This window comes from Stigmatopora argus, chromosome 8 (assembly GCF_051989625.1).
Source record: "Stigmatopora argus isolate UIUO_Sarg chromosome 8, RoL_Sarg_1.0, whole genome shotgun sequence".
NCBI lineage: Eukaryota > Metazoa > Chordata > Actinopteri > Syngnathiformes > Syngnathidae > Stigmatopora > Stigmatopora argus.
In genome coordinates, this window is record NC_135394.1 from 14792955 (window position 1) to 14812082 (window position 19128).

Sequence of the window (19128 nt, forward strand, 5' to 3'; positions counted from 1 at the left end):
GTCTTAGCATTACCATTCAAAACGTGGTTCAAAATCAAGACAGAGCCAATACTATATACTTAGCTAAGATGATTTTTTTTAATGAAATATACAGAAATGTCTTTAAATATGAGGGACCAGATGGCCAGACTTTTAAGATACGAGCAGTATTTGCAATATATTCCGACTTGAGATACGAGCGCCGGCCTGCTTAGTGCACCTGAGTTTAGCAGCAGTAAGCAAACAGTTCATTAAAAAAAACGAGGCATCAAAGGATTTATAATCTTATTTCCACTTTAAGTTAAATTAAACTTAAATAAACGTCTAGCGTTATGCATAATGCTACCCATGTACAAACCCCTACTAAATGGATAACATTAGCGTTGATAGTCATTAATATAACTGATATTTTAACGCAAATAGTGGAATAATACATGCAAAAGGACAATAGTATAACAATACTCACAGGGTTATAATTTTTTTTCTCCGTGAACATCTAGATTCATTTTACGATTAATAATAAAGTAGTGTACTGAGGCAACGTGTTGGTGAGACTATTCTTCTTATTTTTTTGTCTAATCAATTGTATTGTACTGCCCCCAGTGGCCAAGGAGAAAAATGCGCGAGTTCAGGAATACTACAGTTACATTGAATATTACAGAATGGAGGTTTCTTGTTTCTTTTTTTCTTTATTTGTTTAGGTTTTGGGTTTTTGTGTGTGTTTTTTTTTCTTTATTTGTTTCATAAAAGGAGAGGAATAATCCTGTTCATTTTAATGGGGGGGAAAAGATTCCAGTACTGAGTTTGAAAATGTTTTCTCAGTGACTATTTTTCCACCAATCCCTATCAATGTTGACCACCTCATCCAAGTTACACTCAACAAAGTGGAGGTCGCACAACACCTCGCATTTAAGCACTAAAGAGGACCGAATGCCATCCACGAAGGTTAATTTGATACGAAAGCTCCACTATAGCCACAAAAACATCAGGGTTTCAGGCTTCCAATCAAATTGCAGGATTAACCTAAAATGCACTATACCATTTATAGGTGAAATTGACTTGACTTTGTCTTAAGTTTTTAATGCCACCAGTTTATTGCTTCAGTACCTTTCACTCAACTTGGTGTTCTCTAGGAATGAACCAAGTGGCAAAACTTTGACAACATTCATTCGTATTCTGAACCGCTTTATTCTCATTAAGTTCGCAGGGGGGGTGCAGTGGTCTATTCCAGCTGACCTTGGGCACCTTTTGCAACAAACAACCATTAACACTGACACCATGGGGCAATTTAGAGTGTCCAATCAGCGTACAATGCATTTTTTTTTAATATGGGAGGAAACCGGAGTACCCAGAGAAAACCCACGCAGACCCAGGGAGAACATACAAACTCCACACAGCATACCTGTCAACCTCGGCCAATTGCTCCCCTTATTAACGATTGCAATTCCTCTTATTAAGCAATAAAAAAATGTACATATGCAATGTGGCACACTCACATAGGGCGCACGTAAAAGTCTAATTTTTTCTCCAAAGTGGACGGCTTTCTGACGTGCTATATTTATATAGTGAAAAGGCGGACGGGTGAAATGGGAATGCGCATATCATGCTTAAAGCATGACAATACTATTAGCAGTCGGTGATGACGATCCGGATTAGAGTCGAAATGGGTAAAACGAGATCGGTTTTACAAAAAACGTACTTAAAAAAATGCCGCACAAAAGTTGTTATATCGCGTACACCACAGGTGTCAAAGTGGCGGCCTGGGGGCCAAATCTGGCCCACCGCATCATTTTGTGTGGCCCGGGAAAATAAATCATGAGTGCCGACTTTCTGTTTTAGGATCAAATTAAAATGAAGAGTATAGATGTATATTAAATTTCCTGATTTTCCCCCTTTTAAATCAATAATTGTAATTTTTTAATCCTTTTTTCTGTGTTTTTAGTTCAAAAATCATTTTGTAAAATCTAAAAATGTATAAAAAAAGTTAAAATAAACAGTTTTATATCTATAAAAAACTGAATATTCAGTCCCTTTAATCCAGTTCATTTAATCCATTTATAAAAAAAAAATCTAAATATTATATCTAAAATGGTCCGACCCACATGAAATCGAGTTGACGTTAAAACGGCCCGCGAACCAACTCGAGTCTGACACCCTTGGCGTACACAATTGAAATCATTCAATAATAACAAAAAAACATATATATTGACCAGAAGGACACAGGTGGTCCAATCAGGATTTGAACCTAGGACTCCAGAACTGTGAGGCAGATGCATTAACCATTCATCCACCATGCCACCCAATTTAACATTTTTTCTGATTTTATCCCAAATAAAGTATCCGCAATACAAGTTCAATCCATTTACTCTAGGTTTTAAAATGTATTGGACACTTTTGCCATTATTATATTTAAACTAAAAATTTGCACTTTAGAATCCTTGCATTACATTACATTCTTATATATTATAAGACGTAACAGCACGTCTTTGGCATTGAAAACATAGAAGCCAATCAACGCCCCCAGGATGCAAATGAATTGTCTTTAAGCCACTGCTCACTCTCTAACTAATCCACACCAGAATTTCAGTGGGAAAAGTGGTCCTCAAGGACCACTTTGGATGCAGATTTTCCATCCAACTGTTCCAAACACCGACATTTTAACCAATGAGGTTTCTTTGGAAACCACAAACACCTGCCTACAATCCACTGATTGCACTTATAGCACACCAGATTTGTGAAAAGGTGTCCTCTTGATGGTTTGGAACGAAAACCTGCACCCACTGCGGCCCTTTGTCGAGTACTCTGCCCATCCCTGGACTATCTTCTGCACTGCTATCCAATTTTTTTTGAATGTGTCAGCAGCGCCTCCGGGTGGCCAAAAACGAGAAGCTCCTCCTGGGTGTCCGCATACTGCAGTTGAGGACCTTGTTTACTCCTTGGCTTGCATGCAAGATCTGTTCCAGACTGCAGATCCCAATTTCTCACAATGAATCCAAAGGAAGAAACATGACAGCGTCCATTCTTTAGGATGTCTTTTAAGGTAACCACATCCTGATAATGTTTGTATGTTTGCCATCATGTGATTGGCTGCTTGCATGTAGACCCCTACTCAACTGCATGAATTGATGTAAGAGGGGGGATTTGGGGGGTGGATTGACTTTACATGTTTTAGGTGCTGCTCTAATCTGGCATAAATTGTTTTATTTTTATTTGCTTGTCCCCCAGAAGGACACACCGCTGGCTAACGCCGTCTTCTGGGCGGCTCACAAGGGGAACGTGGCTCTCCTCCAGCTGCTGCTCAATAGTGGACGAGTGGATGCAGACTGCAGGGACAAAGTACGAGCTCTAATCATACAAATGCCTCTTGCAAGGTTATGCTTTTGTCACATTCACTATTCATATGTTGGAAACGTTTTAATGGGGTTTCAAAGGTAAGGCACGTGGGCCTGAATTGGATCGCTAGGGGGTCCGATCTGGCCCGCGGGGTTCTTCTGCTGCATGACCATTCATACTGTACGCGCATAATTAATTTTTTTCTTATAAATATATGTGTGTTTGATTTATATCACATTTTTCAAATCGTTCCTCAACCCAAGATAGAGCCTCCCCACCTGTGATTCAGAGTCTTGGAATAAAGATGGGCAGATAGATTTCAGTGAATTGTTGCATGATTATGATTTGTATCACCATGTTTGTTTGCAATCAGTGTGGAACAACAGCCTTGATGGCGGCGTCCTACGGTGGCCACAAAGACTGTGTCAAAGAACTCATCATGCAAGGAGCCGATATAAACTGCCAGAGAGAGGTATCATGGCAACACGTACACAACATGGGATGCAGTAATATATATAGATATGGATATAAATATACAGTAATCCCTCGATTATCGCGGTTAATGTAAAACAGACATGGCCGCGATAAACGAAAAACCGCGAAATAAGATGACCCTTATTTAAAAAATAATAATAATATATATATATTTTTTACTCCAGTGCTGAGTACTAGTAGCAAGTGGAGCACAGGGGAGTGGCTTCCGCTTGCGAATTTCAGCGGCGATTTTCACATGTTTGTGAACTTTAAAAAATATATAATTTATTTGTTTATTTATTTTATTTGTATTTGTTATTATTATATATTTTTGACTTTTTTTTTTACATTTTTATGAACTTATAAAATATATATATCTTTATTCTTTTTTTTTTTTTTTTACAATTATTATTTATTTTTTACTTCAGTGCTGAATTCTAGTAGCAAGCAGAGAACAGGGGAGTGGCTTCCGCTTGCGAATTTCAGCATGGATTTTCACATTTTTATGAACGTACAAAAAAAATTTAATTAACAAAAAAAAATTCCTCCAGAAAAAAAAATGCAATGTCGCAAAGCCACGATATTTGAAGCCGCAATATTCGAGGGATTACTGTACACCACTGATCAATGCCACTGAAATGAACTGGGCGTTCCTTGTCATAGAGCTGTATTAGTATTTATTTATTTATTTTAGTTTATATTTGTCTTTATTTTCATATGTTGGATAATCCTTGCCATACATCTCCATTTTCATGCGTATCTTTTGTATATTTTTCTCCAGACGGGTTCAACCGCTCTGTTCTTCGCTTCCCAGCAAGGTCACAATGACATCGTCAGGCTCCTCTTTGAATTCGGTGCCTCCACCGAATTTCACACTAAGGTGAACATCTGGAAATCCTTCAAGGCGATATCATTCTCATTACATTTTTTTTTGGGAGTCCTATTTTATTTGCTTGCAGGAAGGCGGAACCGCGCTCACCGCCGCGTCGCTGCATGGGCACTTCGCCGTGACGGAAACTCTGCTGAAGAATGGTGCCAATGTCCACGATCAGCTGAATGTGAGCGCCATTATGCCTCAGGAATTTATTTATTCTGGATTGCAGGAATTTCTTCAACCAGGTCACATATTTTTAAAAGTTAAATTGATCATAAGTCCAAGTAAAATTGTGATGGAGTGAAATCTGCACCTGAAGAAGACCATTGACGTTTCAGTACTACACATTGATGTAAAGATGCAATGTTGTCAGAACTATTGATAGTTCCTCTCACTTTCAAATTTCATTCTTTTCACTCTTTTGTTGTTTTTTTTGCTTCAGGACGGGGCCACGGCTCTTTTCCTTGCAGCTCAAGGCGGTCACGTGGACGTCATACGACAACTTCTGGGATCTGGAGCCAAAGTCAACCAATCAAGAGAGGTACCGACCGTCTCACAACCACAGAGCTGCCAAAATGTCAAAAAAATCATATTTCATAGTAGGTAAAGAGAATGTAAGAAAGTATGATCGCACTTTCTAATGCAAGGGTGTCAGACTCGTGTTGGTTCGCGGGCCGCTTTAACGTCAACTTGATTTGACGTGGGCCGGACCATTTTAGATATAATATTTAGATTTTTTTTTTAATAAATGGATTAAAAGAACTGCATTAAAAGCCCTGAATATTCAGTTTTTTATACATCTAAAAAAATGTTTATTTTAGCATTTTTTAAAATATATTTTTAGATTTTACAAAATGATTTTTGAACTAAAAACAGAAAAAATGATTAAAAAATTACAATTATTGATTTAAAAGGGGGAAAATCAGGAAATTTAATATACATCTATACTCTTCATTTTAATTTGATCCTAAAACAGAAAGTCAGCACTCATGATTGACTTTCCTGGGCCACACAAAATGATGCGGGTGGCCAGATTTGGCCCCCGGGCCGCCACTTTGACACGTGTTCTAATGCTTTTCAAAAAGTTTAATTTTTTCAATAGTTAACTCTTGCAAAGAAATAAAAAAAACTCAAAACGGCAAGTCAACTATTCCTCAGGTTTTCGCTTACACTGCTTAGAACTGGGGTGCTCAAACATTTTTGCTCAAGAAGCCAACTTTGCGCAATCTAGCCTTTTGGGGGGGATGACAAAGCCCACCAGCTATATTTGCTGATGATATAGTACAAGGGTGTCAAACTCGGGTTGGTTTGCGGGCCTTATTAACGTCAACTCGATTTCATGTGGGCCAGACCATTTTAGATGTAATATTTTTTTTTAATCAGGTTAAAAAAACTAGATCAAAATCCCAAAATCTTCAGTTTTTTTCACAAATCTAGAACAATGTTTATTTGAGCTTTTTTTTCCTTAGTTGGGGAAACCATCTTTTTAAAGTTATATTCAATATTAAAGTGGAAAACAGAAAATATTTTTTTATATTTATTTTTAGATGAAATGCTTTTTGAACTTGGATTAAAAAATTGCAATTATTGATTTAAAAAAGAGAAAATCAGGAAATATAATACACATCCATATTCTTTATTTTGAATTTGATCCTAAAAGAGAAAGTCGGGACTCATGATTTACTTTCTCGGGCCGCACAAAATGATTTGGCGGGCCAGATTTGGCCCCCGAGCCGCCACTTTGACACCAGTGATATAGTACAAGGTTGGCCAACTCCAGTCCTCGAGAGCCACTATCCAGTCTCTCTCCTCTAACACACCTGAATCAAATAATCAACTCATCAGCAAGCTCTCCAGAAGCTCGTTACTGTCCCCGATTATTGGATTCAGGTGTGTCGGGGGAGGGATATCCGGAAAACAGATTGCGATTGAATAATTGAACGTTTTGGGAACGGGTTAGAAATGATTGGTTGGTTCGTTCAATGGCTACGAATCTGTCTTGCAGGATGGAACTGCCCCCCTGTGGATGGCAGCCCAAATGGGGCACAGCGACGTGGTCCGAGTACTACTCTTGCGTGGTGCCGATAGAGAGGCCTCTAGAGAAGTATATTTATGTTATTAATGATGGCTGATGATTCAAAGATCTTGTCGCAATTAAAAACATCCACTGACGGCAATAGCGCTCTATACTATAAACAGAAGGGAACGCTGTGCGCCTTTTCAATCTAAATTGATTGGCCTGCCGTTAAGGGCAGCTAATGAGTTAATTTATAAAAAGAAATAAAAACAATATTACAAGAAACAACAATAGGAGCTTGTTGATCTTTTTCCTGAATTTCGGTGTGAAGTCAATGTAAAACAAATTATTTTTTTAAGTAAATCTGGTTTGGTTACCACTGTCAATGTCATCCAATGAGTTTATTAGTAAGTTAATTCACATTAAATGACTACTACGGTACTCCACGCAGTGGTGGGCCGTCAGGGCCTTCAAGGCCTTCTATGCTGGCCTAAGAAATATCTGAATCATATATTATATTTTGTCCATCAATACTTAATAATTAATCCCAAATTGTTTGTTAGCTTCCTTTCATTGTTTTTCCCCCTGGTTGCACTGCTTCCAGATGTGTGTTTTCATATTGAAGCATCTAACCAATCACATTTCAGCCATTATTTGTTGCCAGGGTCAGAAATCTGCCTCAAAGCCTTCACAATCAGTTCTTGCGGGCTCTGCTGCTTTAAACAAGCGTTGATAAGACTGTTGCTTTAACCAATCAGATTTCGAGTTGGCAACACCACAATGTATTGTCGCAGGCGTAGGGATACGTCATCACTTTCACCAACTATGATTAGCTACCAAATTGTATCTGGAGCTAGCTGCACAAGCAAATATATTGTTGTGTTGATTTAAAGCCATTTTCAAGACGGACTATGCCAGAAATACGACAGGACAGGCTCGACTTTCAGCATTAGTTTTGATGGCGGTAGAAAAGAAGGAAGAAAGAAAGGAGGATGGATATTGTGTACAGTTAAAAAGGATTTTTGGTGAATAAAATATGGCTTTATTCCTAAATAATATTTCAATTGTTGGCCAAGTTTTGATATCTTAAAAGCTCCAGTGTTTGTATTTAAGCTCCAGTGTTTGTATTTAATCACTAAATGCTGCTAGGAAGTGGATTTTACCCCATTTTAGTGCAATTTTTGCCATTTCGCGTATGGACATATATGGACGTATCGACGTTCATCGCTGTCTTTTTCCCGGGGAAATGATATTCCGGGCCCGGTTCTGATGTCTTCTAAAAAGCGCCATTATTTGTATTTAATCAATAAATGCTGTTTTCGGCTGGATTTTACCCCATTTTCGGGCAATGTTTGCCGGTACGCTATTGACGTTCATCGCTGTCTTTTCCCGGGAAAATCACCCCCCGTCCCGGTTGCATACCTGTCAACCTCTGCCGATAACTGCGCTTATAAATGATTATGATTCCCCTTACAAACTCCAAAAAAACCTTACAAACACCGTACGACTTGTACGGTGTTTATAAGGTTTTTTTGGGGTTTGTAAGGGGAATCATAATCATTTATAAGGGCAGTTATCGGCAGAGGTTGACAGGTATGCGGTTGTAATGTCTGAAAATCTCCAGTATTTGCATTTAATCATTAAATGCTGCTAGGAAGTGGATTTTACCCGTTGAAGGCGCTAAGAGAAAATGCACGGACCGCCACTGCTACTACCAAATATTTAGTAAAAATAAACAGGAAAAATAATGGATGTGAGCAAAAGGGAATGTGAACCACAGCATGTAAAGTTAGGGTGAAACCAGGAATATCAGCACTACTAAGTCATATACTATGCAGCTCAATGTTTTGACATTCATTTTCTGGCTATGTCTTAAGGATGGTTCCACGGCATTATTTAAAGCAGCGATGAAAGGACACAGTAGTGTCATTGTGGAGCTCCTCAAGTTCTCTCCTTCGCTCGGGCTTCTCAAGGTAAACCAACAAAAAACAAAACATACTTAAAAAAACCCTCCCATGCACAAAACACTTCAAAATCCACAGAACGGCTCCACGGCCCTCCATGCTGCCGTCGTGGGTGGGAGCATCCAGAGTGTTGAGCTTCTCCTCAGCGCCAACGCCGATCCCGCACTTGCCAACGAGGTCGACACCTGAAAAATGCCGGGTCAAGATGTCAACTTGACATATTTTTCCTCTGTCCCGTGTTACAGAATGACCAACTCCCAGCTGACCTGGCTAAAAACCAACGCATCTTGAGGGTCCTGCGTCCAAAAGTCTTGAACGCGTCAACAGATGACAATCGTTGTTCCTTTCTCCGTGGCTGCCTGCACTAAAATGTTTAGATTAATTAATAGTAAAAGATTATTTAACATACTATAGATTTTGAGCTCCCATTTCAACAGTAAATCTAATGCCGCAACTGAATATAATATTATTGAATAGCACAGTTGCCATCGCCGCCATAGTTTGTCATAAAAGTTATATTTTTCCACTTTTATTTGGCTTTTTAGCACAACTATTGCAGAGTATAAGCTTGATTTTGTGAGTTGTGTGCATGTTGTTGGATGGAAATAATATGTGAATATGAGGGAATTGAGTGATGTTTTGGTACTTCATGTGTTTGTCAATAACACTAGTGCCAAATGTTTACTCTGAAATGTGATAAAAGCATTTGTGGGTATCATTAAAGCAGACTTTAAAGATGGCAAATGTTGGAAAATATCTATTTATGTTTTTTTTGTCTTTGAAAGGGAATATTTAATTATGATATAATGATTTTATCATAGTTAGTTTACCTTTCTAAATACATTTAGATCATCCTTTTCTGTTTGATTAAATGATTTACAGCAGTTATATTTTTATAAATTAAAAAAAACAAATTAACGATTGTGACGTCACTTCCTGCGATGGCTGCTTGTAAACGCGAGGTTCGAACATACAAAATATTTTTTTCTTCAAATGGTCTGATATTTAGTTTGAATAATGTTTTTTATGTCTGAATTTACCAGTGAATCAAAAAGTCACGATCGTGTATTCAGTAATAATCGGTTAATGACCGTCCTCCTCAAGGTACATTGTAGGTTGACCTGAAACCGGAAATAGGTCATCAGTCACCGGATTCAAAATGGCGGCCCCCATGTGTCACTGTTATCAGGTATGTCTTGTGTGAAATGATCGCTAAAACGTCACCGTCCATCAAAAGTTGAACGCGTGTACCGATTTATCATTCTGACTTAAAACATATCTAGTTTTTCATATTTTAGCTAGGGTGCGATCTATAGCTTGAAAGCCGAGTCGTCCCGCAACACTTAAAGTCATTGTACCTCAGATCACAAACAATACGCCCCCTCCCCATGGATTAAAATATCAATTTAGTTTAAATGCTTATCTTTAAAAAAATAAGTTTTTAACGTCTTTATGTCAAATTAACGCCACTACCCATATGCTACATCCCTTTATGATGCTCTGTTAAAATATGTTTTCCTCTCGATCGTAACACTATGGCTAACTTCCACCAGGTACATTTAAGAAGATACTCTTTAGCGATTCCATCATCTTTTCTTCTGCTTCACAATAGAGCAAATGTCTTCAGAATACGGAGCATTCTCAAAAGCTCTTTTCAGGTAAGACTATAAGATCAGCATTATCTGGATATTCTCAGCCTTTTCTATATCATGAATGTTTCCTTTACGATTTTGAGGAATTTAACAAAACTGTGTTTCAAACCTCAGCTATGTCGTCACCATTTTTTTTTCTGACATTCTACTAAAAGGTATCTCAGTCTTCACATCTCCAGGCGAGGTATTTGTCAGGGGAGAGGGGCGGAGGACGGAAAGGTTTCCTCGGCGAATTCCTGGACAACTTGAAGCAGGAGATGGGCAAAAACAATGAAATGAAAGAAAACATCAAAAAGTTCCGCGAAGAGGCCAAAAAACTTGAAGAATCAGACGCACTGCGGCAGGCCCGGAAGAAATATGTTAGTATGCGACCACGCGCATTGCCTTTGTATTTGATTCGCTGTGGTAAATCATTGCAATTTTCCCAGAAATCAATCGAGTCTGAAACAGTAAAGACTTCGGAAGTTCTCAAAAAGAAATTGGGGACATTCTCAGACACAGTAAAGGAGGTAAAGACTCTCTAAATCTATTTATTGGTCCAGTGATGGTGATGTGGTCCAAGTGGGCTGGTCAATTTGTGTTCTAGGGACTGGAGGAGGTCACTCGTACAGAATTTGGAAAGAAGATAAAAGAGGGAATGGAGGAAGCTGCCAAAACAGCAAAGACTTCAGCAGAGAGTGTTTCAAAGAGTGGAGAGATGTTTGGAAAGACGGGTGCATTTAAAGCTATATCACAGGTGGGGACTTTTTCACTAAATTGCAACACAATTGAAATGATATTTTAACTGCCGTACTAATTTAAGGTATGAATTGGTCTATTGCCGTATTTTTTCGCATATAAGCCGTATTCGTAGCTAAAAAAAAATTGATTGAATCAAGGTTACGGCTTATATGCGCACAAATTAGACTTGACATGGACGGAACTGAAAGGTGACAAAGACGAAACGCCATAATGCAAGACAATGCAGCCTATATGGTCATTTATTTCAAAATAGAGAAAAGATAAACAGAAAACGCTAAACAAAATTTATTTTGATGTAATGATGTGATGAAATTCAACCAAAAAAAACCTTTTGTGTCTTGTTTTCAGGGTATGGAAAGTGTAAAAAAAGAGATAGGAGACCTAGGCCACACTGGGCCGTATCGGCCTCCTGCTCGACTTCGGAAGAGGAGCGAATTTTCCTCAAAGGGAGCATCGGATGACAACAAAGTCTTTGAAGCCAACGAGTACGTGAGTGGCTACCTGCTTTGGTCTAATGTCGAGAGGGGCGCGCCACAGCCATGTTCTCCTCTCTGGACCAGGGTTTTCATTTGTACACCATTGCAAAGGGCGTTATCTTTTGTGTTTTGTACAGGAATGCCATGGGTGTGGTGCTCCACAAGGATTCCAAATGGTACCAGCAGTGGAAGGATTTTAAAGACAATAATGTTGTCTTCAATAGTAAGAGGAAAAAAATCGTTTATTTTTAGGATGTCCTAGATCAGAAATCGGATCGGAATTTGTCAGAAATCAGCTCCAATCGCATCTTTTTCAGAGGATCAGAATTGAGTAAAAAAGATATATTTTTTTGCCATGGCAGTTAATGAGTTAAGGTAACAATACGATACAAAAGTATAATGAAAAAAAAGTCGATATACTATACAGACTTTTGACACTATTGACACAACAAAAAATAAAATAACATACAATTTAAAAGTTGTATATATAAGTGTATACATGTATATGAATGTGTATGTGTGTATATATGTATGTATATGTATGTGTGTATATATGTATGTGTGTATATATGTATGTGTGTATATATGTATGTGTGTATATATGTATGTGTGTATATATATGTATGTGTGTATATATGTATGTGTGTATATATGTATGTGTGTATATATGTATGTGTGTGTATATGTGTGTGTGTATATGCGTGTGTGTGTATATATGCATGTGTGTGTATATATGTGTGTGTGTATATATGCATGTGTATATGTGTGTATATATGTGTGTGTGTATATATGCATGTGTATATGTGTGTATATATGTGTGTGTGTATATGTGTGTGTGTATATGTGTGTGTGTATATGTATGTATGTGTGTATATATGTATGTGTGTATATATGTATGTGTGTATATATGTATGTGTGTATATATGTATGTGTGTGTATATGTGTGTGTGTGTATATGCGTGTGTGTGTATATATGCATGTGTGTGTATATATGCATGTGTGTGTATATATGTGTGTGTGTATATATGCATGTGTGTGTGTGTATATATGTGTGTGTGTATATATGTGTGTGTGTATATGTATGTATGTGTGTATATATGTATGTGTCTATATGTATGTGTATATATGTATGTGTGTATGTATGTGTGTATATGTGTATATATGTATATGTGTATATATATATATGTATGTATATATGTATGTGTGTATATATATATATGTATGTATATATATGGATATGTATGTATATATATATGTATATATGTGTATATATATATATATATATATATATATATATATATATATATATATATATATACTTGTGTATACTATATATATAAAAAATCTGGGATTTAACAGGGATGTATGGATATTTTTTATGTCATTGTATCTGTCACATTGACTTCGCTGCTGACCCTGTAGAAAGTCCCCTTTTTAGTGTAACCTTGTTCATCCAGAACATTTTGACATGCACATTCTCAAAACTTCATTTCCTCTCCAGGGTTCTTTGCAATGAAGATGAAGTACGACGAGAGCGACAACGCTTTAATCAGAGCATCACGGGCCGTCACTGACAAAATGACCAACCTCCTAGGTGGGAGATCTAATACTCTTCATTTTTCCTGCCGTGACGTGGCATTAACGCTATTGAGTAAAAGTACAGTAGAATTGCTGGATTGAACCTTGAAGTTATGATAGTTTGAGCAAAGATTCCGCCTCGAACTTCCACTAATCAGTTGTTCTTGAGACTATTTGATGTAGTCATGTAAAAATGTCTATTATACTTTGCATAATTATAAAATTGTTCAAGAGGAAAGCCAGGCACGTTTAGGAAAAATATGTAGAAAAGTGCATGTGCCTGATTTTTTTTTCAAGGCAACCATCTGTTCAGCCAGAATGTGTGTTTGTTGTTAAATAACTCAATAAAACGTGTCCAGGTGGACTGTTTTCGAAGACGGAAATGTCTGAAGTGCTAACAGAGATTTTGAAGGCCGATCCATCCTTCGATAAAGATTCCTTCCTCAAGCAGTGCGAACATGACATCATCCCCAATATTTTGGAGGTATGCAGTGAGGGTGTTGTTGTGGTGTTTGCTGTTGATTTTGTGAAATACAAATCTAGATCCGAGTCCATGCAGCCTACAAATTTGATTCTAAAGTATGGAATTTGGAGTCAATTATACACAAAACATCTAATGAATGCTAACCAGAATAAGGCTAAAACAAGTTAAATAAATGGAAAGGGTAACTTTTTTCTCTCCCTCAAGTGACATAAGAATTTGCCAATCGCGTACATTATGGTTGTACATAAGCTCATTTATTATTATTTATTATTATGGTGTCAGTGCTTGAAAGTTAGTGCAATTTAATACCAATTTAAATATTTTAGTTTTCCTTTTAAGGACAAAATGATCAATGAAAATACCCCATTTTTCGCAAGGTCCATAAGACAGTTATTGTAAAATTAATTTTCATAGAGCACTTGCATTGGAGGTTTTAATTGTGCACGTATGATTAATTAAAGTCATGTTTTGTTTGTCATGCAGGCAATGATCAGAGGGGAGCTGGAGGTGTTGAAAGACTGGTGTTATGAAGCGGTACAACAATTTTTCTCAGTCTAGAAATGGGGGTTTGACAGTCGAACAGTACAGACAGTAGTAAGATCTTTGGGATTCTTTTCGGGTTTGTCATCATGAATGTGAACTCATTTTTTTCCCATATTTTGCAGACATACAGCCAACTCGCACACCCGATTCAGCAAGCCAAGGCCATGGGATTTAAGTTTCACTCAAAGATCCTGGACATTGATAATATTGATGTGAGTTACAAAATACTACCAAATTGTCATAGCATTTTGCACAAAGTTGATTACAGGGTATAAAAAAGAAGTTGAAACAGCAGCTTGCACGATTTCAGAGAAGTAATCCTTAGCGGTTTCCCTCAAATCTCTGACAGATGGCCATTATAAATTCTGAAAGGTACGCTAATTGCTTAAAAGATCAGTACAGGGAAAAGAAAAAAAGTTGAGACAGGTCCGCTTTTATCAGGAATCATCGCACCATGTTTTGTTATTGAACAACTGAAGAGGGTAATCAAACGTGAAATGACTTGTCACATTTTTGGGAGGGCATTTTGTTATTTTATCAGAAACAGAGAACAAACATACAGTATTTTCGCATATTAGCCGCCTCAGCGTATAAGCCACACCCTTAAATTTGCCTTAAAACCATTGAATTTTACAATTTATCTCAAGTCTAATTTGTGCGCATATAAGCCTTACCCTCGATTCAGTCATCTTTTTTTGAACACATTTTTGGGAGGGCAATTTTTTATTTGATCAGAAACAGAGAACAAACATACCGTATTTTCGCATATTAGCCGCCTCAGCGTATAAGCCGCACCCTTAAAATTGCCTTAAAACCATTGAATTTTGCAATTTATCTCAAGTCTAATTTGTGCGCATATAAGCCTTACCCTCGATTCAGTCATCATTTTTTTGAATGCATTTTTGGGAGGGCAATTTTTTATTTGATCAGAAACCGAGAACAAACATACCGTATTTTCGTATATTAGCCGCCTCAGCGTATAAGCCGCACCCTTAAAATTGCCTTAAAACCATTGAATTTTGCAATTTATCTCAAGTCTAATTTGTGCGCATATAAGCCTTACCCTCGATTCAGTCATCATTTTTGGGAGGGCATTTTTTAATTTTATCAGAAACCGAGAACAAACATACCATATTTTCGTATATTAGCCACCTCAGCGTATAAGCCGCACCCTTAAAATTGCCTTAAAACCGTTGAATTTCACAATTTATCTCAAGTCTAATTTGTGCGCATATAAGCCTTACCCTTGATTCAGTCATCATTTTTTTGAACAACGTATATGCGAGAAAATACGGTACGTTTGTAGCAATAGTCACTTGTTAACGTAACAGTTTTTCAGATAACTATAGCCTAAAAAAACAACGTAACAGGCTGTCGGTGGTCACAGAGAGAGAAAAATAACTATAACTTGCACTTGCACTTGAATGTAATGTGGGATATCTCATTTGTCAGGATTTATTTTTAACTTCTCATTCTAAATTCTCTTTTGTGTATGTCCCCTTTTCCAGCTGGCCATGGGGAAGATGATGGACCAGGGTCCAGTATTGATTATCACCTTCCAAGCGCAGTTAGTGATGGTAGTACGAAACACCAAAGGAGAAGTGGTGGAAGGAGACCCTGTAAGTGGCACACAAAACTGCGCACATTCATTTAAAAATACACGTGCAGCTCTGCAAATTAGTGACTCAAATACACCCATTTTTCAGATTTGTATTTAGTATCTTCAAAACCATATATGTTCCATTTTACAATTTCCACGTTGTGTTTTGCGGGATCTTGTGAGAGCTCAAAATTTTAAACAATTATGATTTTAGGTGGGCCAATGTGGAAAGGTCTAAAAGACTGACAGCCCTGCATTTTGTTTATGCAAGCCTCAACAATAACTTCATGAACTGTAAATCAGCCTAATTGCCTATTCTAGAACCTCAGGGACATATGATGGTGCTATGGAGGTCAAGGCATCCAATTAAAATAAACAGCCTCTCACAATTCATGATGTATTGCATGTCTCCAGTTGGGAGATTTAAACTGCTAATTTTCACTAGGATTCAGATTTAGCCAGTATTACCATTAAAACTTTTAGTTACACAGCGCATCTATCATATTTGATACGTTAATCGGATTGGTTAGAAAAATCAGAACCAGAAATATATGCATACAGTCTTCCCTCGATTATCGCGAAATCACTCCCTCACAATTTTTTTCTACTATTAATTATTTTAAAAATATATATATATATTTTAAAGTTCATAAAAATGTGAAAATCCACGCTGAAACTCGTAAGCGAAGTAAGGGGTGATCCAACTATGCGATTTTTCAATTATTGCGGCCATGTTTGCACTACATTAACCGTGATATTCGAGGGATTACTGTAATGCTAATGATTGTGTTTGTAGTAAAGAACTGACCACCTCGATGGAGTTTTGGTCTGAAATAGGAGAAGGTGACGAGTCATGCTCTCGTTTTCTCTCTTGTTAGGATAAAGTACTGAGAATGACGTGTGTCTGGGCCCTCTGTCGAGACCAAGAGGAGCTCAACCCACTTGCTGCCTGGAGACTACTTGACATTTCTGCCTCAAGCTCTGAGCAGGTCCTTTGAGACTCTTTGACACCCACACAAGTAACACTTTCTCTGCCGGGGAGAGAACATCCTCAACCTGAACATTGTGCGGTCAGATGGGGAGGAAACGGGAAACAGTCCGTTCATTGCAGAAAAAGTTTCTGTTTTCATGAAGGTGTCTTTTTTAGGTTTCACCTAAGAGGGCGATAGAGTACCGCTCAAATCTGTAATGTCCTGGATGTCCTGCCCTTACCCATTTTTGGGAAAGATACGTTTAAATGAGAAATAATTTTCCAAAGTAAGATAAAAGAGAGCACAAATTTCTCTCCAGATTCTTATATTTTTCTCTATTTGTGTAATCATACAATTGTCAACCCGTCAAAATTCTCTATGGTAAAAATAAGACCAGACATTTATTCTCAGGCATATTTGAAAACAAATGACATGTTGATAAGAATCAAGTATATATTTTCAGCATTTTTAATTGTTGCCTACTTGAGGAGTAATAAGCACACAAGTCATTATTTTTAGATTAAACTTCATTCAAAATTCTGACAGCTGATGTTTTTCTTCCTTTTTTGGAGCTTAATTGCTGAGTTGCAGAAAGACGGGATTCATTTGCAATGATAATTCTGCTTAGCAGTGAATTCTGATGAATGCCAACTCCTTTTTACATAATCTGATTTTACAATGTATTAGCATTAGCTTGTCCAGACATAGTATATGTTCAATCTAATACATACAATAAGTTCATTCTGAAAGGCACCATTACATATGCTGCTAAATGTTCTTCAAATAGAGGAAGTGGTGGACAACAAATGTTTTTAGGCGTATGTTAGCAACGTAAACAAACCCTCAATGATGTCTAAAGTTTGACTAAAGGTCAGAAAAGATGAGTTTCTAGGATGTACGACCTTGAAATTTTTAACAAACCTTTGATTCTAATTCCACCTGTCATTCCAATACCTTTAAAGATTTTTTTTTTAATAGAAGAAGTGAGAGAAGGCCTAGTCCCTTTGGAGACAGCCTGGACACTGGCTGTACCTCTACTTACGAAATTAATTGGTTTCATAACTTGGATTTTTTTGTAAATAGAGCAGTAATTTATTAAAGCCAAATTTAGGGGAAAATGGTAAGAAAATGATTTATTAAGTATGTGTAGTTGGGGTGCTTGTTTCCCTGCTCCCAACACTGTCCTCTCATGATGGATTCTTCTTGTGGCTGAGCTGTGCTGAGGTTGCATCTCCTCCAATGTAATACCCATTGCTCTAAATGCACCCTCACAATCTCCACACTGATATTCTCCCAAGCCACCCTGGAGGATGCACACATGGGGACTGGTCAGATGGATCTGATTAGAGACACAGTGAGCCAGAAACTACCTGACACCAGAGTGTAAGTATGTGCCGTCGCAACTTCCTCATAGCGTGGTAAACCCTTTTGGGAATCTGATTCGGGGACAATATTCTATATCTCAATATAGAGTAATAACCGAGTGGTAAGTACGACCGCCTCTCAGTTCCGAGATCCAAGATTTTTATCCACAGTGGCTTCCGACCTTCCTGTGTGGCGTTTGCATGTTCTCCCTAGGCTTGTGTGGGTTTTCTCCGGCTACTCCGGTTTCCTCCCACTTCCCAAAAGCAAGCAAGGTAGGCTGTTAGAACACTCAATTGCCCCGAGATATGAGTGTGAGCGTGGATGGTTATGCATCTCCTTCCCTGCAATTGGCCGTAGTTAGCTGGATAGGCTCCAACACCCCTCCCGACCCTTGTCAGGATAAGCGTTATGCATACCTGGCAACTTATATGTTTGTCCCGTATTATATACGTTTTTTGATCATTTCAAATTGTGTACGCCATGGGTGTCAGACTCGGGTTGGTTCACGGGCCGCGTTAACGTCAACTCAATTTCATGTGGGCCGGACCATTTTAGATATAATATTTAGATTATTTTTTTTATAAATGGATTAAAAGAACTGGATTAAAAGCCCTGAATATTCCGTTTTTTATAGATATAAAACAATGTTTATTTTAGCTTTTTATATATATATATATTTTTAGATTTTACAAAATGATTTCTGAACAAAAAACAAAAAAAATGATTAAAAAATTACAATTGTTGATTTAAAAGGGGGAAATCAGGAAATTTAATATACATCTATACTCTTCATTTTAATTTGATCCTAAAACAGAAAGTCGGCACTCATGATTTACTTTCCCGGGCCACACAAAATGATGCGGCGGGCCAGATTTGGCCCCCGGGCCGCCACTTTGACACATGTGGACACCGTATAACAACTTTGGATGGGATTTTTGTAGTTTTTCTTTTTGTAAAAAACGATCTCGTCTGACCCATTTCGGCTCTAAACCGGATTGTTTCAGTCGCTGGTAGCAGATGAAAACATCATCCTTGACTGCTAATGTCATTCTTTAAGCATGATATGCACAGGTGCCA

General features: G+C 37.7%; 2 protein-coding genes and 1 long non-coding RNA gene across 4 annotated transcripts; 2 read left to right on the forward strand and 1 right to left on the reverse strand.

Moving 5' to 3' along the window:
* Positions 1-2748: 2748 nt before the first annotated feature.
* Positions 2749-9398, forward strand: ankrd29 (ankyrin repeat domain 29). 2 transcript variants are annotated; one of them, XM_077607268.1, is made up of 10 exons: positions 2749-3019; positions 3208-3315; positions 3686-3784; positions 4568-4666; positions 4746-4844; positions 5103-5201; positions 6666-6764; positions 8555-8650; positions 8720-8818; positions 8887-9398. In XM_077607268.1, exons 1-10 carry the CDS (start codon positions 3008-3010, stop codon positions 9007-9009), a joined length of 933 nt encoding a protein of 310 aa, XP_077463394.1. In that variant the 5' UTR covers positions 2749-3007; the 3' UTR covers positions 9010-9398. The 2 variants fall into 2 exon arrangements, with proteins under 2 accessions (XP_077463394.1, XP_077463393.1); XM_077607267.1 differs by having other exon boundaries at positions 2751-3019; positions 3205-3315; positions 8887-9397.
* Positions 8513-9007, reverse strand: LOC144078855 (uncharacterized). Its single transcript, XR_013301340.1, has 2 exons — positions 8908-9007; positions 8513-8826 (listed from the first exon to the last, which is right to left on the reverse strand). It is a non-coding gene; the product is annotated as an uncharacterized LOC144078855 (long non-coding RNA).
* A 305-nt stretch (positions 9399-9703) lies between the features above and the next one.
* On the forward strand, positions 9704-17225 carry timm44 (translocase of inner mitochondrial membrane 44 homolog (yeast)). Its single transcript, XM_077608211.1, has 13 exons — positions 9704-9830; positions 10195-10299; positions 10449-10652; positions 10722-10802; positions 10880-11029; positions 11383-11519; positions 11648-11733; positions 13012-13104; positions 13448-13572; positions 14056-14106; positions 14238-14327; positions 15624-15734; positions 16594-17225. Exons 1-13 carry the CDS (start codon positions 9801-9803, stop codon positions 16711-16713), a joined length of 1383 nt encoding a protein of 460 aa, XP_077464337.1. The 5' UTR covers positions 9704-9800; the 3' UTR covers positions 16714-17225.
* Positions 17226-19128: the final 1903 nt, after the last annotated feature.

Coding starts and splice junctions, on each gene's coding strand:
- timm44 (XM_077608211.1), top strand. CDS start 9,801: ATGGCGGCCCCCATGTGTCACTGTTATCAG. Junction 9,831..10,194: donor CCATGTGTCACTGTTATCAG/GTATGTCTTGTG, acceptor AACTTCCACCAG/GTACATTTAAGAAGATACTC. Junction 11,734..13,011: donor CAATAATGTTGTCTTCAATA/GTAAGAGGAAAA, acceptor TTTCCTCTCCAG/GGTTCTTTGCAATGAAGATG.
- ankrd29 (XM_077607267.1), top strand. Junction 5,202..6,665: donor AAGTCAACCAATCAAGAGAG/GTACCGACCGTC, acceptor TCTGTCTTGCAG/GATGGAACTGCCCCCCTGTG. Junction 8,651..8,719: donor CTTCGCTCGGGCTTCTCAAG/GTAAACCAACAA, acceptor CAAAATCCACAG/AACGGCTCCACGGCCCTCCA.